Genomic DNA, 26,727 nt, shown 5'->3' on the forward strand with positions numbered 1-26,727 from the left:
CTGAGACTTCCTTCCTTCCTTCCTATTGTTGTAAATTGAACTTTTGGAGCTGCGCACAAGGAAAAGTAGTCCTTCTTTATTGTTGCCCGAGTTCTTCTGTGTTGCAGATGTCACCTAGTGATCCTTTAACTGTATTTAGGTATGGGCAAGGTATATGCTGTCAGCTGTGGCTGACACGCTTCTGTGGTCAAGGATGTGAGAGAAGAGGTCTACCTGTGTAGCTAAGCTGAGCTCTTCATACAGGATATCTCAGTAAAACTATGATGTTGTAAGTACAACTGGTGATGCATTTGCGACATGGAAGGGGAAGATGGAGGCAGTTGTAATTGAGGTATGTCATATTAGAAGTATGTGGTCACAGTGTCTGTTATGGGCCTCTCTGTTCGGGAGTGAATTCTCTGTTCTGGTTGTGCAGAAAATCTCGTTACACAGAGCCCTGCTCACAAGTCTGTGTCCAACAGGAAGATATGGTCTCAGTAGGATGAGGAACCAGTTGCATTGCTGTGGGGGATTGGGCCCCGATGGGATCGGGTATTCCTGAAAACATTCGGAGATATAAGAATTGCATATGACCACATACTGTTCAAAGATCCAGGAGTGCATAAATAACACAGCTGACACCTGGATAGAAATCAAAATCAAATCTATTTCCTCGTGGCTGGTAGGGAGACAGCAGCACTGTGCTGCATGGCTATTGTAGTGTAGTTAACAGCTATTAAATAATGCCTTGGAGCTCACGTTGGCAGAAGATGTTGAATATGGCACTAATTGTGAAATATGATCTATATTCCTGAGTAGTAAATACTGCGCCATTTTCTCTCTTTTGTCTAAACACACAACAGCAATTGTATTTATTGAAAGTAACAAATTTAGATAATCTTATAATCAGGAATTGAGTAACAACTCTGCAAATGTTAAGTAAGCATGAAGTAGGCCTCTGAAGATTATGGTATTAGCAAAGTTCTGGTAATGATGTATTTTGAACTTTTGTTGTCTGCCATCTGCTTTTGTGCCGTTGGGCATTATGCCATGTTTTCAAGCTTTTGTCTGTAATCATAAAAGGTGGAAACTTTTTTTGTTTTGTTACCTTAACAAAAGCTGTGATTCTTGTGTAATTTCTTTTCTCTAACAGCTGGCTTTCAGTTCCAGCCCCAGTTTCACAAGACTCTTGGTATAATTATAAGAGAGAGCTGCTACATTCTTCCATGTTTGCAGGGACTGGAACAAGATTAGTCACTTTAAAGAAAGCAGCTGTTGAAAGCAGCTTTTTTTGACATTTGGATGATACATCTTTTGTATCTTCAATCATTTTTGTTGTTGACTCTAGGTTTCATACCTCAGTTTTATTGAAGTCTTAGTATGGTTTCGATCAATATATGTTGATGTATGACAGTATATCTTGTAACTAGGACTAGTAAATATATATAAAGATCTGAAGAAAGTCCTCTGGAAGTCTAACCAAATAGACTTATATGTTTTTTTTTACACTTTGTGTGTAAGACATCAGGTTTAGTGGTCTCTAATTTCTGTTTTCTATTCAAATTTGACTTTTTTTTTTTTCTTTTAATGTTTGTAGGTCTGAATCACCTACTCTTACAATACTTTCTTATTGGAGCTGGACATCTTGCCTTTTGCTTTTTGTATTTCTTTGAACTTCTGGGGGGTCTTAAATATATATTGCAGTAGAAATTTACTAGTTTAGAGGAGTGAGGGTAGAAATCACATGGTATTTCTTGTTCTGAACAGGGGGTAATGTTAAGCTGTTGTGCTTCACTCAGATGTTATGTATGCTTCAGTGATGGGTAAAATTAGTCTTGTAGGTGCTTCTTTGTAAGGTATCTGGGGATCCCCTATTAGATAACAGTGTGTTTGCTGCTTCTGATACGAGAACACCGAGAGCTGCACGCATTTAATTGCAGTGGCCTAATACCACCTTCGTTATCAATGAGATGAAGGAAGGAAGAAATTTCAGCTTTGATGTCAAATCCCAAGCTTTGCATAACCATCAGATTAGAAAAATTTATTTGTTTAGCAAAATGATGAAATTTGGTATGAAGATCAGTGAGAAGTGAGGAATATGAAGGCCTGCAGTGCCAGATTATATTGTTGCTGTTCTTGTCTTTTTGCCTTCTTTTGTTTTCTGCTTTTTCTAATGGAATATTCCTTGTGCATGTTTAAAAAAAAAAAAGATCCCACGTTTTTACTTTCTTGTACAGCTTCAGTTTTCTTTTCAATTGTTTATTACCTCTTGCATACTTCAAGTTTAATTTTAAATACCAGAATATTTTATTTGCTTGATTGTCTCTAGCCCTGAAAGTTTTCCATTCCCCTTCTTCCTCTCCCTTCTACCAGGAGACAGTTTGTTAACCCTAAGGAACGGGGAGCAGGCTGTTCCTGAGAAGTGGAACATATATGGAGGAATGGGCATGTAGACCTTGGTACAATGTTTTGGTACAAATATTTGGTACAATTTTGGTGCAAATATTGGTACAAATATTTGAAAAGAAACACTGTAATTTTTATTGTATAGTTATACTCTCTAATGCATTCAAGTACATAGAGCTTTTCCATCTGAATATTGCCTGAAGGGAAATAGCATTCTGCATTCCAGCTTGTAGACTTTGTCACTGCATGTAAAGACTCAGGATAGAAAAAAGTTAGACCTATGTAAGAAGAAAGTTCTAGTTTAATTAATTTGGTCTGCTGCTAATGCAACGTCTGTAAAGGAAACAGTCCCAGAAAACCAAGCTTTTGGAAGGCCATGTCAATGGATGCTTTCACAGCACGTGTTAGGGCTAGCAGGTGGTATAACATTTTTGTTTTGTTTATGGAGGCTTGATTAATTCATAGACATGTGCATACTCCCTGTTTTTTTTTTTTTTTTTTTTTAAATGAATCTCTCAGTATATTCAGAACCTCATAACTATTCAGTATTTTGATTTGTGGCACTTCCAAAATAGTGTTGCAAATAATCTTTTAAGTAAATCTAATGCAAACTTTATGGTTGCCAAATACTTTGCGCTTTAGTGGGATGGCTATTGCAAAATGCCTCCTGAAAAACTTAAAAGATGTGAGAAATCTGACATGTAAATTTCAACCTTATTTAAAATAAAGAGAAATTATGCTTGCTACAAGGAAAATAAATATGTAGAGGAAAGGTATAGTTCTAAGAGATGTGAAAAGCTATGAAAAGAATTGGAAAGCCTTACAAAAATCATGTTGTTACATACTGCTACCTGTAACTGTTTTTAAGTCAGCCACTAAGCAAATTTGAGAAGTGGTACTAAACTTGAATCCTCAAGCATATGACTCCTCAAGGATGTGCACCTTTTAGGAAGATAGGAGTAAGGCAGGAAAATTGTTCTTTTCCATTTGAAGCTAAAATTGATACCTTTCCAGCAGTTTGGGAGAAATACACTTGCTTTTTTCACTAACTTATTCTTTTTTATGATCATTCGGTTTATTTTCTTTTCTCATCATTCCATAGGGTGAAAAATTTGGCCCCTTTGCAGGGGAGAAGAGATTGCCTCAGGAACTGGATGAGGACACAGATTGCAGGCTCATGTGGGAGGTGAGTAGTCCATAATGACATCACACCTAGTAAAATGTGTTCCCAGTATTATGTCATTACTATAATAAATCCTTTTTTTTTAACAGCTAAAGAAGCTGTAGTTAGATTTTGTACTTATTGGTCATTTCAGAGTAAGCTTCTTTTGAGTGTAAACTGACTTCTTTAAAGAAAGAAATAGCAAATGACAACAAGCAATGAAGTGTCAAAAGCATCAAGCCAGGAAAAATAAAATATACTCATGTGAAAAAATGGTGAACATATAAAAATAGTTAAAATTATTAAAGTTTTAATATGGAAAGGTGGTTACTGATTTTACTGTGATGCTTATTTATGGGGACTGACAGATATCAGATCATAGGTTCTTCCAACTACAATGTAGAACATTCCCTGCTGTGACATTTGTGTGAGGGTTTAGCATTTGTATAAAGAAAGCTTTTACATTATAGTAAAATTTATAATGCAATGAATAGCTGCAATGCTTTAGCAGAATGAAAACCTTGTGCCCTGAGCAGATGAAGGCATAGGGAATTTCAGGATTTTTTAAAACTCCTATATATATATTGAACGGAACTACAGTTCATGTGCTAGACGTTATAATCAGGATCTTAAACCATACAAATTTCTCTTGTCCTAGCTGTGTTTACCTGTAGGAAAATCCTGTCTGCATTCTTCAGTTGAAGAGATACATTTTGACTGAAAAATACTTGCTATAACCAAGCTTCACAACTTGTTCAAAAAAACTGTTCTTCAATTTTTCATTTTTTCCTGTTCTTTCCAGTCTTCGATTCTTTCCAGAATTCCCTTTAGATTTTTCCTTTTTTTTCCTCAGCCAGATGACTGCAACTTGTATGTTGTGTGGCAGTGTGCAAAAAGGCTTGTATTTTGTTTCTCTTTTAAAGCACTTTGTGTTTATTACAAGGGAAATCTTTATTAAATAAAAAGCAACAAAAACTCTAGCATTAACATCACTGAACTGTTCATCAAGAGAGCATAGTATTGATGTGATCTTAACACAGCTAAAAATAGATTCTACATAGTGAAACAATTTGTAAAATAATATTAAAAGCCCATGTCATTAACCCCAAACTCGATTTAAATCTAGCAATGGCGTGCGGTTTATTTCTAGATGATTTTTCACTCAAGTCTCTGAATCTGTGCTCCTTGCTTTTTTTTGCCCTTCTCTTTGAATCACTCCTTTTCAATTTTTCCATTTTTCCTTTTTTTTTCTTTTTTTCATTTTTATTCTTTCTTTTTATCTGTGAGGTGTTCTCAAAATGCCCACTTCCCCAAAGGAGGTGTGGACTTGTCATTTCTGTGTCTTCTTTGGTTATGTACAGAGAAACTTGTTTCATTTTGTTTATTCTCAGCTGAAAACAAAAGGATACAATGTGCTTTTATTCTTGCAGAATACAGCACGTGTTGCTATGCCATGACTCCCTTTCCTTTTCAGGAGGCTTCTGCAGGTTATTTTAAATCAATAACATTTCTGAACTACAACAAGGACTCTAGGATGGATGGTGGGTGGATTATACCAATGAGAAGGTCTTTTAATTTATGTTGCTTGGAAAGCCATATGATCTTCCAAATGTCTCATTGCTGATGATTAAATGGAATTTGTCTGTTCTTTATAAAGCAGAAAATAAAAGTGAAATACACGTATTTATTGATGACACTGATGTGACCCCATTGACAGCAAAGCAGAAAATTAGTTTTTTATGAGCTGTTCTAAGACCTTTTCATAATATCTTATTGTAACCTAGTTTGAGAGCCTTGAAAAGATTTCTGCATACCAAATTTTATGACTTCCTGAATGTTTGAACCCAACTTGTTCATATTTACTGAAGTTGATCTGAACACAGACTTTATAATATAATTTAAATCATGCTGAGAGTAGTCTTACATTGAAAATTGAGACCAGGAATGCAGGAGGTATAAAGAAGTTGAGTAGTCCATGTGGATGGTTATTCCAGAGACTATGGGAGGCAGTCATAGCTACTAGCCAAGTTTGTGCATATTTAGCTGTACTGAATATATTAAAAATAATTATTTGGGTGACTATTGGATGAGGGTACAGTAACGCCTGACTTCACGGTCTGATCGCAGTCAAAAAATCGGATTTTTGGGGAGGATACCTCTAGAAAGAAGGCTAAAAAGTAGAGCTTTTGCATTTTCATGGATCATGTAAAATGAACATTAATGGAATAATATTTTATTTGCATATGATATCTATGGTCTCAGCTTCCAATTTTTTTTTGGTATGGCCTTCTGTAAGGAAATTTACTGTATGCCTTTCTAGTGGTCTGGAGTAGCTAGTGGCTTATGTTGTAGTCTTTTGTGATCAAGCTATGCCTTCTCCTCTGAGATTAGCATTGTGAGCTGGCGTCTTTAAGAGGTTGCATTGAAACAGAAATGCAGCCATTGCAATATTTTTGGTCTTTTGGAAGACATGTAACTTGGAAGCAATCTTAGGAAGTTTATTGGTGTCTGGTGATTTTATTAAATAAAGTTATGAGAACATTACAGTTGTGATTAAATTAAATATAGCTGAATGTCATTAGTCTGCATAATTTTGAAGGAATTAAAGGTTTGCACTTGCTCATTCAAGAGTCTTTAGAAGATTGAAACAAAAACATCCTTCATCTTGCTGTCCTTGTCTTTGTAAAGAGTTACATGCTGAAAATTTTACTTGAAAGTGAAGTGAGTGGAAAACAAACAGGAATTCCCAGAAAACTGTGATTGCAATATAGTCAGGAATAAATTTAAAACAAACAAACAAACAAAAAACAGCAAAACATCCTGCTAGCTTTTTTCTCCTCCTCCCCACCCCCCCTTTTCTTTCCCCACTATTTTTTCTCAAACTGAATTGGGTGTCTAATGGTTAAGTATGCAGCTAGTTCTGGTGATGATGTGAGAGTTTGCTTGTGTGTGTGTGTGAGTGTGTGTGTGTGTGTGTGTGTGTTTTTACTGTCCCACAAATACCTTGATGAAGTGCTGCCTTGTTAATATGAATTAGTGTTATACTTGTGCTAGCAATTTTAAACTTACATGTATTTGCAGGAAGAACAAGTGCTTTGAGTTGAGAACAGAATATACTTTAGGCATTAATTTTCACAGAAATTTTTGCTTCTGGAAGCTTCTAAGACTTATTATTTTCTTCAGGCTGCGAGGGGAAGATATGTGTAGAATTTTTCCTTATTGTCCAAACCAAGAAAGTGGCATTCATTTCAATACTGTTGGATTGCAGCAAGCATATACTTCCATTGATGACTTTGGCAAATGTTAAAATGAGGAGGACTGGAAAGACTTGGTCTTTTTTTCAAATTCAAAGAAATGTTGGTCAGGATAAGATGGCACATGCTGTGTAACACTGAATGCTGCGTATTTTAGGTGTGGTTTCTGTCTATCTTCCAAGATTATATTTTCTTCATTGCTATAAATTAAATACGAGAAGAATAGAAACATGCTAGAGAGTCTTTCTGTGGAAGCTCATGCTTATTTTTATTAGCAAGTGAAGTGAAGTTATTTTTCTACTACTTAATGCTAAATATTTTTGCAATACAATGATTTTCAATTCTATAAACCTCCCTAAATACATGCAAAGTTGGTAGAAAACTTAGTTGACTTCGACCAGCTTTACATCAGAGCCCTTACATGTAAGAGTGGGATCTGACAAGTCAAGCACTTTAATAGAATTTTTGTGTTGCTGATGGGGTTTTCTGGAAGGGAACATGCTAGTAAAATACATGGTCTTTAAGTATTCTACAGCTATTTACATAAAAAAATGCAATTCAGATAAATGTTTGGCAGAAAATGCAATAATTGACTTGCAGGCGCTTTAGTAAGTTTCTTTGAAGGTTTTCTTAGTCTGTGATACACAAAAGTATTTTTCATTTTCTACAATTTCCTGCCATCAATGGTTGCGGCAGTCAGGTTGTCCTGACTATTCCTGGTGAAGCTGCTGAGCAATTTGAAAGGAGTTCTTTGCAAGAGAATTTGAAATTTTCTTTCAGAATGACTCTTGCTCCCTCTAGTTTGCTGTATGGGGTGAGTGGTAAGGTTATGTACGTGCGTCCTTGTAAAAGAAGATTCTCTGAAATAAAAAAGCTAGGAAGCCCTAGTTCATATAAGATGTGGTGCTCCAGAAACCAACTTACTGCTTTATAACTCTGTGGAATAGAAAGATAAATTGCATTATCTCTAAATTTTTTGAAAAGGATGAACGTAGCTTGACACATTAATCTTGTGTTCTTCCTTGCTTTATAGCTGGAGAAGCTTCCGTGGCTGGGAGGAAATACTGAGGCTACACTATTCATTTCTCATCTTTTCCAGTGTCAGTGATGACAAATGTGAGAGGGAAAATGTCTTGTTGCTGTAGCCAGCGGAATCGTAGGTGCCTGCAGTGCAACATCTGTCTGAGTGACAGAATTTTTGACCCTGTCTCCTTGGATATGTGAACAGTTTTACAAGCAGAGACCAGGCTTAAGTGTTTGGGCTTGTGTTTATTGATGTGTTTCATAATTGAACTGATTCTCTTGTTACATGCTAACACCACAAGGCAAGGATATGGCTGAGGAATCTAGTGGACTGTTATTGGAGAGAGCATACTTTCTGACATTTCAAAGTAGTCATAATTTGATATAAATAAGAGTTAGATATGCTTATTTTATACTAAAGATGTACAGCCCAGACTTATTTAACCACCATTATTACCTTGTACTGACTTTCAGTCTGGGGAAGTGTTTTTGTCTTTTTTGTGGCTTTTATTTCTTTGCATATACATATTTAATGTAGTATTATTTCTTTACGAGATGAAAAAAGTCATGCAAAGTGTAACATCTGTCTCTACGGGCTTAGTCATATTCTTTTGTCAATAGTTCCCTTATGTGTCAAGTCTTCTTTGTATATTGATACGTTTTCATGGGTAGGCAGATACTGAGAAAGCGCAGCTGAGATTACTGTGTAGCATTGAGAAGAACATACAGTTTTATACTAGGATCTTGATTGTTTCTCTTTGCAACCTAAGTCGAGAACTGATGAAAATTTTGCAGGACCTGCATGATAGGTCCCTCTAGCCTATGCTCTGGGTAGCTGTTGCTGAATAGCAAGCCAGTATCTTGACTCGAGTTAACGCAAAGATAGTACTGTTAACCATTGTCACCAAGAATGATGCTGTTCTACTAGGAAAGTTACATATTTAGAATTAAATTATTATTATAGTGTAATCAATGCAGCACATCTCTAATACTTGATGGGCCTTTTCAGGAACTAGGTATATGATTAGTGAGCATGTGAATGTGAATTTGAAGCTTTCTTTTGTGATTTGTTTGCATTCATTTTGCTTGTATTCCTAATGAAACTAACTGTTCCAATAATGAATTGGCATTGGCAAATAGAATAGTGTAAGATACTATTATTTTCAGGTCAAAACCTACATTTAAATATATAGCTTTGATACTGTTCAGTGTGCTATATGGTTAGTCCGGGTGTTTGAAGGTAAACTTTTAAAGTTAGAAATACTGGCATCTTTTCATGATGTGAGAACCATCTTCCTTGGAAGGACAGTAATACATTTTGAAGGATTTTATTTGTAAAACTAAGGTAATCTTTTTGTTTTAATCCGAGAACAACATGCTGTCATCAGCTATTATTGTAATGGAATACAGTTTTTCTTTCTAGTAGTATCTTAAAAGTTTAGGTAACTTAAGCAGTCATACTGAAAACATATGATAGTGCATCTATGGGAAACAAATAGAGCAAGAATTGAGCAATTTAAATGCAAAGCCATGATGACAGTCTAATTTTGGTCTTGCACAGGGGAAATCCCTAGTTCTTAGAAAATACCTACAGTGGACACTTCTTGTTGACAGATAAAGAAAATATGTTCCTTATATAAATAAATCATAGGGAATAATAGTGCTGCGATGTGACCTTCTTTTGTAGCTCTATATCCTCTATCTCAGAGGAGATTTAATGGATATACTATTACAAAAGGCCATTTTTCATGTAGTGAAAGTGGCAGCTATATTTTGTCAGCAGTATTTCTTTGTGTTTTGAGAGGGAAGAAAGACTCAGTTAAAACTAAGTTTCTATTTCTAGTATTTTTGTCAACGTAAGTTGAAATTCAGGCGCAGTTGTAAAAATGCTATGGATCTGTAATGAAAACAAGAATTTCCTCACATGGAGGTAATATCAATATCAATATTCTTTCTTCAAAATAGTGTCTAGCAGAGAAATATTGGACAGTTTGCTATATCTAGCAGTATAATTATCAGTCAATATTTTTTGGAAAGATTCTACTACCAGTATGTGAAGTGTGGAACACTTCACTTATTAGTTAAGTTTGTGACGCTCACATCTGTTTTTTATTCTACAGAGAAGTTTTAAAAAGCAACTTCTTCACATATATATTTGTTTCCCATGCTAAATATTTTACAGTCCTTCACCTACATAATATGCTAATTTCATGTTACTGAAATCATCTCATATTCTGATAAAATTTCAGCCGAGCATAGTTTGAGTAACTGATACACATTAAGGACACATATACATCTTTAAAGGAAGCATGTGTATATGAAAGATGTCTAAACGAGCAGTAAAATATGAGCTACAGAATAGGTATTTGCAGTTTTATTGGTTCTGGATCCAAACAATCTCTTGAAGTGCTAAAGGAGCAGAAAACGTAGAAGACTTGAAATAGAAAAGAGGAAGATAGTTTTCAAAGAGTGATTTATAAGTTTCTGGAAGGATAAGATTGTCACTGGAGCATTGAGAGCTAACAGTAATGAAAGCATATCTACCAGATTTGGAATTAGGATGAAGAAAAATATATTTGGTGATAATAGATATTACTAACAGAGTTATAGCAATAGAGGCAGAGAATCATTCATGGTTTGATTTGGGAGCTGATTGAGAAATTGGCATAACTACAAAAGAGGAAAGCTGCAATCAAAGACAGAGAAAAAGATGGGTTTATATTTGGATATATGCTCTTGTCAGTGGTTGTTGTTTAAAGCTGAAGTACTTCTGGACATGGTGAAACTATAGAAATAACTAATTTGGGAAACTGGAGAATATAAGGGGCACAGGAAAAATAATATGTAAGAATCTATCTGAAAAAAAAAAGTGAAAGATGAAGAATTATCAAATCAAGAATCACTGAGATGCAAACATGAAATGAATGATTGCAGGAATGCAGAAACAGGAGGAGAGAAATACAGGAGAAAGAGCCTGAATGCCCTTGTATTGTAAACAAATGATGGTCGAAATAGCATAGGATTAGAGAAAATCCTACCCCTTATGTTTAGCAGAAAGTTATTGCTGGTATTCTCTGAAGTTACAGTAAAAGAGAAACATGACACAGTAAGTTGATGAGAAACTTGGAGAACACATGCAGGTCACAGAAGAAAATGATTCGCTCTTGGACAGTAGTTTACGAAAAGAAGAGGAAACAGTCAGTTGTGAGGAAGGGAAAAGGAAGCAGGTGACCTTCAAATCCAAGTACTCAGGAAGCAATGAGAGAGACTGAATGATGACAGACTGGGACAGAAGAGGAGGAACTAGGTAGACTGTAGGAGTAAAATACTGACATCAAAACATGCAAAGGAGGAGAACTTGGGAAATCTGGAAAAGGGATGATGGGGGTGGAAGGGAAAAGGACCTCAGGTTTTATCAGTGTCTGGAAAGATCATAAGGAGAGGAGGATTTGAAAGAAAAAGGGGAAGAAAAGAACATGAGGCTGAGCAATCATACAGATGGATTGGAGAGTCATGATACAGAGATAATCAGTTAGGAAAAGACTAAGCAAAGAGAGAATTCAAAAAAGGAAACTGACAGCAGTTGCTGGGTTTGTGTTGCATGCTTATTCAGAGGTAAATGTGCTTCTGCAAATAGGTGAGTGGCACTGTAGCTGGGAGTTCCTGCTGCATTCAACAACTGGTGCAGCTGTTGAGCATCAACCTGCCTTAGCAATTTATGTGTTCATGTGTGTCTGCCAATGCTTCTGTTTATTTGGTAGATACTGTAAGCAGTTTTAATTTTAGCTATTCTTATTAATGTTCCAGGTTCGTGGGAGTAAAGGCGAAGTCCTTTATATCTTGGATGCAAGCAATCCACGCCATTCTAATTGGCTGCGTTTTGTCCATGAGGCTCCCTCACAGGAACAAAAGAACCTGGCAGCCATCCAGGTAGGCTTGGTGGATTCCTACCATCTTCCTCCTGTTACTAATTTAATATGTTGGTCTCTTATTTAGTCTTTATCTCTTGCAGTTAACCTGCAGGTTATGAGAACTGCAGCAATTATGCTGCTTTCCCTTTCCCACCTTTATTATTGAAAATAAACTCTTGTGCTTAAATGTGATACCAAAAATAAGACATTGTTAGGGTGAAGGACTGAAGAGGTCCTCATTTAGAATTTTGTTTTCCTTGAAGCACTTGCATTAATCCACTGTTACGGAATAAAACTGAATCCTTTTAGTTTGATGTAGGGAATTCCTAATTAATTACTATATCCAGTTTGTGCCAGGTTTTCTTTTTTTTTTTTTTCCAGGTATTATATTAAACTACTATATAGCTATATTGCATCGTAATATGCCTTACTTAGAATATGCCTAGTGCTTTTTGCATGCCTTTTTAAAGGATAAAAGTGGAGTTAAAGAATAGTTTAAAAAGTAGCAAGAATATGAGAGCCCTATAGAAGCTTCCATTAAAAAAAGAGTAAATTTAAAAGAAAAATAAAGTAAAAATGATTTACATATTTAAAATAATGAAAGGTATAGGAAAGAAAATCTTGGAAAACAAACAAGGATTTACTAAATTCTCTCTTTTTTGATAGGTATGAGCAATAATCACTTGCCAGTTGAGCATGATGCTATGTGTGTATGCACACATACATATACATAGTTGCATACATTTATATATATATATATATATATATATGTATTTAATTACACATAACACGAATAGGTTTTACTTGTGTTCAGTATAAATAAATATACCCCTGTGTCTCTGCAGGATTTGATCCCAAGTTAACAAAGTGAAATGTAAATCCTAAAACTATGCTATTCCTTTAGCAAACCACCCAAAATAAAATAAACCAAAGCTGGAGAACAAGCCTGTCCTAAGCTGTCCCAAGCCTGTTCAAAGAATGCCTAAGAACTTAACACTAGTTGTGTGTTTGACAGATGCCCTCTAGAAATTTACTATGAGATTTTATGTATATAAAGAGGTGAATGGAAGCTAAATTACTCCCTCCTTCCTTCTCACCAGTCCTCTTTCCAGTCTTCAAATACTGCAATTGGAGCATACTCTGAGAACACCTCTAAACTTTATTGTGTTACTGCGGTAGTGATAAACATCATAATCTTGTATCCCAAATAAAGTGATGGATCATCAGTTCACTGTTTACTATTTAGTGTGTGGCACTTAATTTAGAAGAGGTTGAAGTGGACCTAAATGCATGTAGATAAATGCATGCAGATAAATAAAGTCACATCCTGGGCTTTGCAGGAAGATACGAATAGCTCATCATTGGTCAGTTGAATCCGCACATCCTACTTGGATCCTGTACAAAATCCTTCCTATAGTCAAAAGGCAATTTATAGTACATAAGATTTTTTTTTTTTTTAAGTAGCTGAGATGTTACCTGTCTAATAAAGGGTAGTTCAGGTGAAAGCTGTTGCTGATATTGTGGCAAGCATTCTAGCTTCTGAATTCTGAATTATGTTACACCTCTAGCACGGGATAGTGATGTTTTGATGTTCTTTCATTTGGAACACATGGGAAGGGTTTTAAACAGCTGTTCTGTAAGTAATATCTATATGCGACTGCTAGAAATGCACTGAAATGTTTGAAGGTACCTGCATATGTCCTGTTTTTTTTTCCTGTGTATTTTGCATAGCTGAATTGCTGGAGGCTCCTCTAACTTATTTCATGTAGCAACTGAATGAGCTAGTCCTCTGCTGTGTTTCATGGAACTGTAAAATTGCAACTCCTGCACTAGCAAACATTATATGAACTGTATGAATTGTAATCTCTTTTGCCCCCAGCCATTTCTCATAGAATCATAGAATGCTTAAGGTTGGAAGGGACCTCTAGAGGTCATCTAGTCCAACCCTCCCCCTGTTTCTAACGATTTACTTACAACTATGATATTTGATGTGTAGCAAAAATGTACTGTATTTGTGATAATCAGAAGGAAATGTCTCCTATCAAGTATTTCTGCAGGAGGTGAGTTGTTTTGTTTTTAGCTTTTAGAGTATTATATTTTCAATATTATTTAATCCTGAATGAATGTGTTTATGTATTTGTCAGTTGTATTTTTATTAAACAGTCTCTGCTGGAGATGAATATACAACAAAGATCCTGTTGTGGTTAAAACTATTTTATAAACAGAATTGCAGCCCGCTACTTTAAATTCAACTTGAACTTTAAATTCAAATGCACTTTCATTTGTAAGCAGACACTGAGATTGTCTAGTGTAACTCAGAATACCATGAGTTAGAATAATGAAATAGCAAAAGTTAATTTGAAAGGGACGATATTTACTGTGAAGTGGGAGTTTAAGTTGTACTTCACAAATGTAATGGAAGAAGATTAGTGTATGAGAGACAGCACCATATAACTATAGCAAAACAGGGCTATAATTATTATAGCACTGTCTTTCATATAAATGTCCACCTAGCAGGTAAGAGGAAGCGGAGAAAGTACAGGGAAAGCAAGGACAAACTGTAAGAAGCTGTTCCATAAATTTGTGTATTACAGGACAGTTTTGGGAGTTTCTGAAATGTGGCTTACACACTACAAAGGAATGATTAACTTGTTATGCATTGGCACCCTGTATGCTGTCCTCCAAAGCACATATAGGAAGGTATATAGCTCTATGGAAAGAGCAAGAATCTTAATAGACAAAGCAGTAGTGGCTGAATAAAAATGGAACAGCAAGAGTTAGTTGAACAAAAAAATATATATTTGCTGGTGGGGGGAGTGGTGGTAGTCTATGATGCACAGCAGAAAGGGTGCAGAAAGGAGAAAAGGAATTCAAGGAAAGAGGCAGAGAAACAGTGTGGAATAACAAACTAGGAATAGGGAAGAAAGGGTGGAAGGGAGGTCCTGATGCCAATGAGCATTATGAATTTCCCCTCCAGGACCCTTGTGACCTACAGCAGATGAAAAAAACAAATGGCCCAGGATGGCCTAACTAGATGGGCAGACAGATGTGTTCTTCGTGAATGGGAAGGTTATTAAATAATCTGTAAAATCTTTTACTGTGTCCACTGCATCGCTGTCTTCAAGCATGTAGATAAATGTATTTCATGCGGGTGCTATTGGCCATGGATGGAAGGAAAGATTTAAATACCTTCATTTGTGGTTTCTGGATCACTTTCATTTGTTTCAGTGAAAAGCCTACTCATGGAGCTGCAGTGGTGAGGGAATATCTGGACTAATTAGTGCTCTGATTACCTGATAATTAGTGTAGGTGGAAAAGCCAGACAAATTAGCCGTGGAGGAATAATGTGCTTGAACTGGTTTAGTTTGGGTCAGAACCCGAACTAAATCCTTTTCAATGAAAATGCAGCAAAGATTAGTGAAGCATCAGATTGATGAAGCAGAGCCCTCGGGCTCTGTAGTACTTTTTCATTAATCTTATAATGAACTGAAAGTACACAAATGGGAAAGAGGTGAGACAATTTTTGGCACTGAGAGCTGTGGGCAAATGGAGAGGTGTGAAGGTGGTTGAGATGCAGTTGTTCTGATAAGTGTTCAGCTGTTGGGATGCATCTACTTGGTGTAGGCAAACCTAATAATCTGAACAGGTTGTTGCTCCCCCAGGTTTACTGGGCAGTGTAAAATGTGTCAATGGTTTTAGCCCATGTGGAGAATGAATGTGGGAAGAGCTTTCACCTTTTCTCAGATCAGCTTTGCAGATGATGTGATTTGAATTTAGACTGTAGTAAATTAAAGTTTTCTGAAACTCTCGAAACAGGTATACAAAAAATAGCAACTTTTACATGGAAGCAGAAGTTAGGATGGCATGCTGATGGGTATCTGGATTGCGGAGTCTGTCTAGTCTATCTTGAAGAAAATGTGTAATTATTTTTTCAAACACTGTCATTGAGATAAGGAGGGAAAAGTGGTAGGTTCTTGAAGACTGCAGCTGCTGCTGAATCTGTTAAATAGGTTTCCCTGTGTGTGACAGTAACTTGTGTAATACATTATAGACTTCCAAAGCATGAGGAATACTACATGCCTGTTGACAGTTTAAATTAATCTTAGTATATTACAAAAATTAAAAATCATTATCTTGTCCTCATGCTGTGAAGTCTATTACAAAATATATGGCTAGATGTACTGTAAAGAAGCCTCAATTAGCTTGCCTGAATGTTAATCAGATAAGCTTTAAGATTTATGGCAGTACTTGGAAGTCTTCATTACGTAAACATGAGTCTGCTTTTGGTGCTTTGGGTAGTACCCAAACCACTTGGTTCACATATGGCAGAAAAAAACAACTCTATATATCAACTTAGAAGACAGCTGCTTCCTTCCTCCCCCAGGAACTTTAATTAAACATTTTTGAAGACAAAGTTGTTGGCTTATGTATCTATTTGGAAGCTCATTTATTCATTGTGGAGAAGTTTTGGGGCCTTATCGTTCCCTGCACTGTTCTCTCAGCAGAATCTCAGCTGTATCCTCTACCCTCTATGGATCTGCATATCAGCACCAGGTTAAACCCGAAGAGGGTTTTTACTTTAAAATATGTTTTATAGAGAGATGCCTGCCAACTTGGTAATAAAGGTGCTGACCTTCTTTAAAAAGTCTGAATCTTCTAAGGAAAAAAAAAACAAAAACAAAAAAGATGAGCAGAAAACTCTTCCCCTCCCTTGCCTCCCAATATATAATCCATATAGGCAGTAGGAGACAGAGATAAGGCTGTATTGATTACTTAAGCTTTTTTTTTTTTTTTTTTTTTTTTTCTTCCCAGTTCTTGAATGTTTTATTTTCTAACTCTGAAGTTCTTGTCAGGCAGAGAGTGTTTAAGACCATTTCATCCTGGTCTAGGCTGCAGCACAAATTGTAAAAGTCTCACAGGGGAGACAGAGGGCATATTTCAGCATACAAGAGCAATTTATCTGTGCAGCCACGCTAGGAAAGAAATCTCAGAAGGGCTATTCCAACTCTCTTCTCCCTGAGGGCTCATATTAGTTCAGGCTTCCAAATGTAGCTCTATATTTCACATTTTCTGATATAGTCATTCATTGATAGTCAATCATCTGTACAGTTATTCTGTCAGACATTTGGACATTCATGCTCAAAATCAGTCATTCCACTTTTTGCAACAGGAAGGGGAAAATATTTTCTATCTGGCCGTGGAAGATATTGAAACAGACACAGAACTTCTGATTGGCTACTTGGACAGTGACATGGAAGAAGAGGAAGAGGAGGAAGAAGAGGTCACTGTTATCCAGGAAGATGAAGACAGTAACAACAACAAAGAAGTACAACCAGTTGGTGAAAAAAGTGCAGGTAGGTGGGCAGTGTGTGAAAAGATAAACTGAGAGCTTGAAAGTAGTAATGAAGAGAAAGAAAACCAGTTTTATAACACTGGAAAATTTGAAGAGTCCTCAAGTGTAGTTTGAAATTACTTGTATGACTTTGTGTCTTGTGGATTCGCTTTGGGTTGGGGTTCCTTTTGCCTAGTATGGGAAAGCAACTGCCATGTGTTACTGAAAGAGTGAGTGAGCCTACATTTTGTGACAAGTTATCAATACTTTTTAAACTTACAATGGATTTTCTCACCTGCCTATAGCTTCACGAAAGCTGAGTTTTTAATCTGAGAGGGGCAAATTTCTTTTGTCATACGTGATGAAATTACTTTATGAAATAAACTTTTCCATAAAGCAGTTCAGCCAGTCTTAAGCTAAGATGTCAAAGAAATGACAGGTGATCTGAATTGCTGTGGTGAATTTACAGCCAGGATGATCAGTGTAGACTAACAGCCTAAATCACATCTGTCTTTATACTTCGCATCCATTTTTTGATAAAACTGAAGGTAAGATTAACCCTTTACCTCCTGGCACTTTGTGTGGATAATCCATTGAGAGGCAATGCCTGTCATGAATTTTATGATACCATTTTGCATAATCTGTTTTTGACTGAGTGTATCTCTTAATGTAACCAAAATGTTCTGTGAACACTGTCCCCTCATTGTTTTCTCCTTTTCCTTCATTGATGCAGATCCCCTCAGCTGTAAAGAGGACCATGCATGCCCAAACTGTGAATCCAGTTTTGCCAGCCAGGAGATCCTAGCTGAACATCTTCAGACATTGCACCAAAAACCCAGTGAAGAGAAGGAATTTAAGTGCCGAAACTGTGGAAAGAAATTCCCTGTTAAACAAGCTCTACAGAGACAGTGAGTAGGAACAAGATTGCTTATCAGTGACCTTTTAAGTTATCAATTTCTCCTGGCTTATGCATAATTTTAGCTTTAATTTTTATGCCTATTTATTTGAACCCGCTCCATAATACTTAAGAGGCTAAGAGGTACAGTAAATACTATTGCCTTTACTATTTGAATTGCTCACACGTATAGTTCATTCATTACATTCACTTTTTTAATATGTTGACTTCCTGTATTTCTTGAGAATTTCTTGTCACAGAAATGCAATAAATATATTTTTTTTAATTATAAATTACAGATAGATCAGAGCTGTTTGGTGCAGAACTGTTGGTCTGTAATGGTGGTCTGTATGGAAAATTAGGAAATGGTACTGTAGCTGAGGATGTCATAGAAAAATGTAGTTGAATTTGTTTTGTATTTTTTATATATGTTTGTGCTTATAACTAAATGAATATATTGCTTTTAATTATACATAGTACTACATTTAATTCTCTCATATCAGGAAGGAACAGACTCATATTGCATAGAGTGCTATTAAGACTGTTGCTGTAATGAATTTTTCTGTTTCTTACATTTAAATAACATTATTAGTCTTAAAACTATTAGCTGTTTTATAAGTTCTGTGCTCTTTCATGGAAATAAATAAAAGAATTGTATTGTGGAGAAATATTTGGTGATGGTAATTAAATATTTTCTGTTGAAAATGTATTTGTTTCTTCTGATCTGTGGTAGGATTTGGATTTGTGTAGTATGGCCAGTTAGATACATCTTTACATCACGCAGAGTTTACCTGACAAAGAATACAGTAGTATGGCTCCAACCGTTGCTGTGTATGCATGTGATTAGTCCCCATGAATTCCAGGATACCTCAAGCATTAATTGAACTGTTTTTTTTTATATAAAGAGTTGTAGAACTGGACCTGCATTTTTAGTTACTGCAATCCTGTGTAAATTGTAAAATGACTATATTTTATTTTGTTTTGTTTTTTAGTGTACTTCAATGCACAGAGAACATCAGCCCAGGAGACTCTTCAAGAAGTTTTCAGTGTTCTGTTTGCAATACTTCCTTCAGCTCAGAATCGAGGTTTTGTGTCTGAGTTACTGGACTGCTGTCATATCATTGCTGGCCTCCCTTTGCATGCTAGCTTTCAAGCTTGTTAGTTTATGTGAATCCTAACAGTGAAAGAAGTCAAATGCTTTCATTCCTATTTGCTGTAAGTAATGCATGAGGTGGCCTTGGAACTCTGCACTGTAGCATGTGTTAAGCTCAGAGTGCTGGGTACGTGTTTGATTTCTCTAGATGTTCATGCATTGTTTTTCCTTTTTGGTTATCCCATATAGTTATGAACAGCACAAAGAGGCATGCAGAGGGGATGCCAGGTTCATATGCAAGGCAGACAGCTGCGGGAAGAGGTTCAAGAGTAAGGATGCCCTGAAAAAACATAAGGAAAATGTTCACAGTGGTAAGAAACAGTTTAATGTTTCCTCAAAAAACAAACAAATGAGCAATAAAAATTCTGATATGTGCATTGTCTTTGATTTCCTTTTTAATGTATTCATTTGTATCAAAGAGAAAAATAAGAAGTAACTAACTACAAGAGTAAGTATTCCTTCTCCCACAAGAAGAAATTACTGTACACCAGATGACTCATTGGTCTACTGCAGAAAGTGTGATAGGAATCCAGGGAGGTTTAAACAAGACAAGTAATAGATAAAACACAACATTTCAGTAGTGAGGAAAATTAATCACTGGCACAGACTACCCCAGGAAGTGTCGAGTTCTTGATTTTTTTGGTAATTTCAGGACACAATGGGATGTCTTTCTAGAAGACATGCTTCACAAATGATTAGGCTTGATGAGAGTAATGCATGAAATTCTACAGCCTCTGTTGCGCAGAAAACCAAACTGGACAGTGTGCTAGTCCTTTTAGGCACTAGCATTTTTATATCTTTGCACATATCAGTAGTTTTCAAGCAAACTTGACTCTGTTTTCATGAAAAGGCAAAATGCTTCTCTCGGGTCCAAATGCAGATCTCAGCTCTGGCATTATGCTCTCTCTGCACGTCCCCTTCTCGGTGTCAATGAAAGATCAGTATGTATGGGGACAGCAGAATACCCACGAGCAAAGAAAACAGTCTTCAGTTAATTATGAGAATACTGTGATGCTTTGTAAAGCTTTCACTGCATGAAGTTATTCTTCTGCCAATCTCTTACAATGTACAGAAATTCCAGAACTATTCTTAGATTATCTCTCTTTTTTTTCCTTTTCTATTTTTTTCTTTCTTTCCCACAGTAACATTTTTACTCATTTGTGAGTATTGTTTTGTTTAAGTTCAGCTTTTTTCAAGTTATGTAGAGGTGTAGAACTTCTGCAGTTCCTCTCTTGTATAGCCTCTCAGATATGGTTGGGAATAGACATGAAGGGAATAGACTTTTTTTTCTTTTTCCCTACTACAAATTTAAATACTGAAGAACCAACTGACTGGGTGTGCTGTAGTAAGAGGAATATTTTGTATACTGCTTTCACTGTCTGCTCACTACACATGGGCAGCCTTCTTCAAGATCGTTTCCGACGCGTCTGATCCATTGCGACAGTGTGACCTAAGCTGGGTGTACTGAGTTTGCTTTCAAAATCTTTGAAATCCTCTATGTTCTTAAACATGCTGTTAGATTTTTTCATACCTTTACATAAAATGTTTATCAGAAATACCATTCTTGATTTGGAAATAAAGCTGTGAATTTATTAAGATGGTTTAGAAACTAATAACATTCTCTACAAGTTATTCCATTCACTACAGACTGTGGTATATTGCTACAACATACGTAACCTTTGTTTTCTAGCTTAGCCGCTTTAGTTTGATCCTACTCAGTCTTCAGCAGATGGAAGCACAGAAGTTTAGGACATGTTTTGTAGATGTAGTCCCTGAGGACTAAGAAATGTTTGTATCTAGTTACAGGGCTCCATGGTTCATTTGAGATTAGAAGTAATTTCAACATCTTTTGGCAAAATATAGTTACATATATTCCTACAGTTTTTAACACACAATTTTATTTTGACAAGAAAAATAATGTATTTAAAGTGTTTTACCAGTCTCATTTGGAAGATAATGCATTTGCATAAAAATTACTTTTGTAAAAGCAGCAATGTTTACATTAACATTAAAGAGTCTGGAGTCTTACAAAGTGTTTATGTGCACCCTCTTGGCATCAGTAGATGGAAAAATCACCAACTGGAAGGATGTAGAATCATAGAATCCTTAAGGTTGGAAGGGACCTCTAGAGATCATCTAGTCCAATCCCCCTGCACACATAGGGTCACCTAGAGCGTGTGGAACAGGATTGCATGTATAATTGCAATTAGCAAAAAAGAAAAAACTATGTATTTTTTACCTTTTATTTTAGAAACCAAAGGAATATAAAGTGACTAATCTGCTCACGTTGTCTGCTAACGAGGTGTAATAAGACAGAGCGTTGGTTTTCTCTAATGAGCAGTTCTATCATGAGTCAGCACGTCTACAATGTTGAATGTGTGAAGGGTCTAGGAAGACCAGACTCCCTTGTTCAGGGCAATTGCTGATGGTCCTGCATGACTTTCTTGCAGTTTCAGAAGCCGTTTAGTGATATCCCTTTGATTATGTCTATGAGAATTTGGCGCACAAGCTTACTTGTTGCAGTCCCAGTTGTTCGGTCTGCCTCTTTTCTGCTTCATCCACCAAAGTTCTGAGTACACTGTTGCATCTTGGGCTGAGCACTCTCAAGACCAGCCTTGTTAACCATGTTTATTTGGTTATTTTGTCCATACGTATGTTGTAATTTATATTCTAAAGCAATGCATGAGATCTTATAGGACTTTTTTAGCATTGAAATAGATAAATGGAGAGAGTGTTATTAACATAATTTAGTTTTTGAGGGAAGGAAAAATAAGGCCAGGCTTTTTATCAGACAAAAAAAAAAAACCCTCTGAATTAATGAGAAAACTAAATAACTAAAATCAACATAAGTATGAATTCTTTAGGACAGCAGAAGCAGGAATGATATAGGGTACTCTGAGTCTGGAATACTGAATCGGAGGGTGTCTCATGAGTTTTGTGTTCCATACTACCTCTTTGCTTTGACTAAGCAGTACTTATCTCTGTTCTGCCTCTGCGTCTGTCTTTAGTGTATTATGAAAATCTTTTACAAAAGCTGGGAAATACCTTGCATAGACATACTGTTATAAACAAAGAATTAGCCTAGTGGTGTCTTTACCTCTAATAAAACAGCTTTGTGGGGTACTAAAATGAATTTGAAACCATGGTAAATAACAGACAAACCCAATTAAATGCTCTGTCACTTTTTAAAGCAACCGTGAAGAGGAAGGAAAATACATCTAGTAGCTGATCTTCAGCATGGTTTGTAATTTGCGTTATAGACTAGTTTTGAATTCTTTATCTGGTGCTAATACAAATTACTTAATTATAAAAGTATTAATGGTATGTTATTTTATACAGTGGAATGCTTAATGCTTTCTGAATAAAGAAAAATGAGAAACAGTGGTTTTGATTTCAGTATGGGATCTTTTTTGTCATTGCTGCACTGATTCTATCACGAAAAAATCTGTTTAAACAACTAGCCTGATATTTTTGAGGATATAGATGACTGCTTCTGAACAAAATAACAGCTTTGTTCTAATGTTAATTGTTCTTAGTATTAAAGTGAATTGTGCTCTTCGTAGTTGATTGTTAACATGTGAAAATATCTGTTTTAAGGTTTGCTTGCTTTATTGCTCTACTTCTCCTGAGTTTACATTCCATCAGTAACTGGTTTGTTGGACACCCACAGAGAACTCCTGATACCCTGTACTTTGAAAATTGGGTACAAATGTAAAAATCTTGTGTCAGTCAAATGACCTGTGGAAAAATCACAAACTTCAGAGAAATATTTAGATTCTTTCTTAGTACTTCCTTTCTAAGATGTTGCTGGTATTTTGTGTCTGTTCCAGGAAATTCTAGGAAGAAGCTGATGTGTTCAGTGTGCAATAAGAAGTGTTCCTCAGCAACAAATCTCCAAGAACATCGAAAGGTCAGTAAGATGAAGGCCAACTCACAGCAGGCTTTGACTCAGCTAAGATGTAAGACTGTAGTGCCTAGGTCACTTGAAAATTGATGTAATGCTAAACTTGGGGTAATCTTTTTCATGGTTACAAAACCAGTGTCTTTTACTATGTGAATTTATTGATATAATCACAAGTGTTTAAGCCAGAAATCTTCCTATATTTTTAGAGTGTCATTTACCAAATATAAAAATGGTTTTACCTTCTGCATTCCCATGCTAAACCAAGGTTACCAGCTGTTCTTTAGCTGCATTGTTAAAAAGTAAGCAAAATGTAAAAGTATGTTATATACTAATATGATAATGCAGACAGTAATAGCCTTCATTTTATGTACAAATTCAATGTATGATCCATGAGTCTTAAATTATGTGCAAAATGATGTCAATCTTTCTTAATATTCTATAATGTGGCAGTAGGGAGTTATTTGCAGTTTAGCTATGTAGTAGTATAGAAATTGTATCCTTGAAAAAGAAATTTTAATTGTCATCTTATTTTGTACATAATCTTTTACAACCAGAACAAGAAGAGTTAATAGATAAAAAAAAAAAACATGTATTGGAAATAAGGGAGTTCATATAGAAATACAGGTGGACTATGAGTATGAGATTCTGAATCCATTATACTCAAAGGAAGTCCCTGCAAGATTAATTTGATAAATCTCTAAAACCCAGGAGATCTGTTTTTACAAAAACCTGCATTGTACTGTTTATCAGATTAACTGTGAGTCCTTAATAATACCCTGGTTATAACCTGAATCCAGTGAAGATGTAGATGATATCAGTGAATACATGTTGTTGTGAACAGAATGGTGGGACCCCTCTTTTTATTATTATTAGCATTTTCCTTTCTTGTAATAAAATACCCTGCCTTTTTGGCTAACAGGTCTGTGCATTGTGAATGCTCGACCGAATCGTAGTATGCCTACCCTCAGATCATCACAGTTCTTAATCACCAGTGATGATGCCTGAAAGTGCAAAATATCGTAGTTTAAGTGTGTCCATTTTATGAAAATGTTGTTTTGTGTCTCAAGTTACCATTCCATGCAGACACTTGGACAAAAACTTACAGCTTTTATTGGTGGCATTGATTAGTAAGGAGATTGAGCACTTACATTAAGAGCCCCCTTGAACGTTTTATGCATAAAATCTTGCTTCTTGCTTCGTTCCTTCTTTAAAATATGCAGAAAATAAGTGTTCCAGATTCACAAATCTGCATTAGAAAGAGAAGGGAGTTGCATATAGGACTTGTGCTTTCTGGGTGTTTGAACTATTGTGCTTTGGGAGTGTGGTGCCTTGAAGCAATCACCAACATCACCAAAAGTATTTAGACTTGGGCGAGGTTGGGAAAAGAGTAAGAAAGGAATAGATGAAAAATGAAATAAAGAGAGAATCCAAAAATGACAATATAAAGAAATAGAACTAGGAAATAGGAAGGTAAGATATATGAGATAACAGCAAATAATCCTGAGCAGTAGGAATACAGAGGGAAAGCTGATAGTCCCTTCGCTTAATCACATCTCTTAACCCTTCTTTGGCCATCCTGTCTACCTTCTTTCTCTGCAAGTCTGTTATTCAGGCTTGGAACCTTCATTTCATTTTTGGTGTTAAATTGTTGTTGTTTTTTTGGTTTTGTCGTTTTGCTTTTCAGATCTTGTAGATGGCTTCTGTCTTAAATTTGTAAATATAAGCTCTTTCTTAGCCATTCACTTTCTAACTCTGCTGTCATCATCTGCCTATTAGTCTTATTATTTTTTACCCTTCTGAATTTACCACACAGATATTTACTGCAACCCTTTGCTGTTTTTTTTCTTTATGACAATAATTTCAAGTAAATGTAGGGCTGGAGAGACCTTTGGACCCTAGGGGGTTTTCTAGCCCATACTGTTTTACAAGGGAGAGTAAAAATATACCTGAATCATCCTAGATAAATGCCCTCTCATCTTGTAAAAAGTTCCAATGAAGAAAATTCTACCATTTCAATATTTATCATTTTTATTTCTGACTTCCAAGTTTAGTACCACTGTGTTTTTTGAATGTGCTTTTTAGTTACTGCTAGGGTGTTTTTCTGATGTCCTACTTAAATTTTCTTTACTGCACATTGAATCTATAGCTCTTTGTCCTATTGCAGAAAATGTCCAGGGAAAAAATATCCACTGACTTCTTTATAACACATTAGCATTCTGCATAACTGTTATGAACTCCATTTGTCTTTTCTAGACTGTACAAACACAATTGCCTCAACCTTCCTTCATGCATCTTTCTTTTCAAAGTTCAGTTCCTTTTTCTAAGTGTTTTCATTCTATAGTTGACACACACTATAGATCATATATATTTTCCTTTCTAGTGGTTTTCCAAAGCCATTTATGCTGATACAACCCTCCTTCTGCATGATGCCTGCAAAACTTTAACAAGAATTATGATACTAATCTGGTGGCATCATTGCTTTTAATGGTGAGCAGTATCCTTGTGTCTATGCCCATATGTTCTCTTTTGTGTTATCTTCCGTCCTTTTATTCAGTAGCTATAATAAGCCATTATTTGGGCTGATAAGTAATGTGGGAGTATAACATAAACCCCAGCAGAACTATTCAGAAACTATTCAGAAAATGTCATGCAGGAACTCACAGAAGACTGGCTAGTAAAATGAAAGGGTTTGTTGTAAAAACCTCCTTTCTATAGGTTTGTGTTATCTCATGCCAGAGAGTACCTAAAAAGCAATTTCAAGTAATTGAGGTAAGGGGGGGGGGGGGGGTTCTGATAGTGTTTAGTTACATAATTATGCAAACTTTAAAATTTAAGTCAAAATCAAGATTGTTGGGAAAGGATAGAGTAGTAGATTGTCTATGCATATAGAAGAAATGAATATGAAATGAACTTAGGTAAGCATGATCTTTAGAGTGAATTATTTTTAACTTGAGTTTACCATCTGATTCTGGTTAAGCATTTGGCTAAGCATGAGTGTGAAAACTGCACAAGTATGCAGAAGCTTTAGAAAAAGACATAACCTCTCTTTGGTTTATTAAAAAATGTAATTTGCTTTAAAGTTGATTTGGAAGTAGTAGCACAAATCATGGTGAAGTGCAAAGTGTGAGAAAAAATTCACATGGAGAAACTTTTTGGAGTTTTGTTTTTTGTTCCTATTTAGGTGGATTCCCTAGCTGAACATTTTTTTTGTGGTTTCCACAAAGATGCCACATTAGTGTGCTAATAGCCTTGATATTAATTAATTTTTTGAGAGGATGATCAACAAGGTTGTAGTATTGGAGAAATTGCAATATATCCAGAAGTATTGGTATAGCTTCTGGCTAAGTAAGAATTAATGTCTGTTAGAGAATTTCTGTGTGTATAAGAAGTGTCACCTTGTTTTGGACGCACATTAATTGTCATTAAACACTCATTTTTCAGGTTCATGAGATCTTTGAATGCCAAGAATGTGATAAGAAATTTATTTCAGCTAATCAACTAAAGCGCCATATGATAACTCATTCAGGTAAAATATAAAAATAACACAGACAAATCTATGTAGGGTGTGCGTGCATATATATATACACATATATATGTATATCTATTTTGTGACTACTGAATTTTACCTGAATTATTTTCTTACAGACAGCTTGAGGTATTCTACATTGTCCTGAGCTGTTCAAGCAAATTTCAGGTTCCAAGACGAAA

General features: G+C 35.8%; 1 protein-coding gene across 1 annotated transcript in view; it reads left to right on the forward strand.

The window, feature by feature from the left end:
• PRDM5 (PR/SET domain 5) overlaps positions 1–26,727 on the forward strand; it is a 63,907-nt gene that overhangs the window by 1,290 nt on the left and 35,890 nt on the right. The window contains exons 2-9 of the mRNA XM_088527693.1: positions 3,488–3,571; positions 11,632–11,754; positions 16,906–17,089; positions 17,801–17,975; positions 18,955–19,047; positions 19,305–19,426; positions 22,946–23,025; positions 26,461–26,545. Of these exons, the coding sequence (XP_088383819.1) occupies positions 3,488–3,571; positions 11,632–11,754; positions 16,906–17,089; positions 17,801–17,975; positions 18,955–19,047; positions 19,305–19,426; positions 22,946–23,025; positions 26,461–26,545 (946 nt within the window). The remainder of the gene's footprint in view (positions 1–3,487; positions 3,572–11,631; positions 11,755–16,905; positions 17,090–17,800; positions 17,976–18,954; positions 19,048–19,304; positions 19,427–22,945; positions 23,026–26,460; positions 26,546–26,727) is intronic.

Source organism: Tinamus guttatus, unplaced genomic scaffold (assembly GCF_059628265.1).
Source record: "Tinamus guttatus ecotype Peru unplaced genomic scaffold, ASM5962826v1 Tinamus_guttatus_pri_ptg000288l, whole genome shotgun sequence".
Taxonomy (NCBI): Eukaryota; Metazoa; Chordata; class Aves; order Tinamiformes; family Tinamidae; genus Tinamus; species Tinamus guttatus.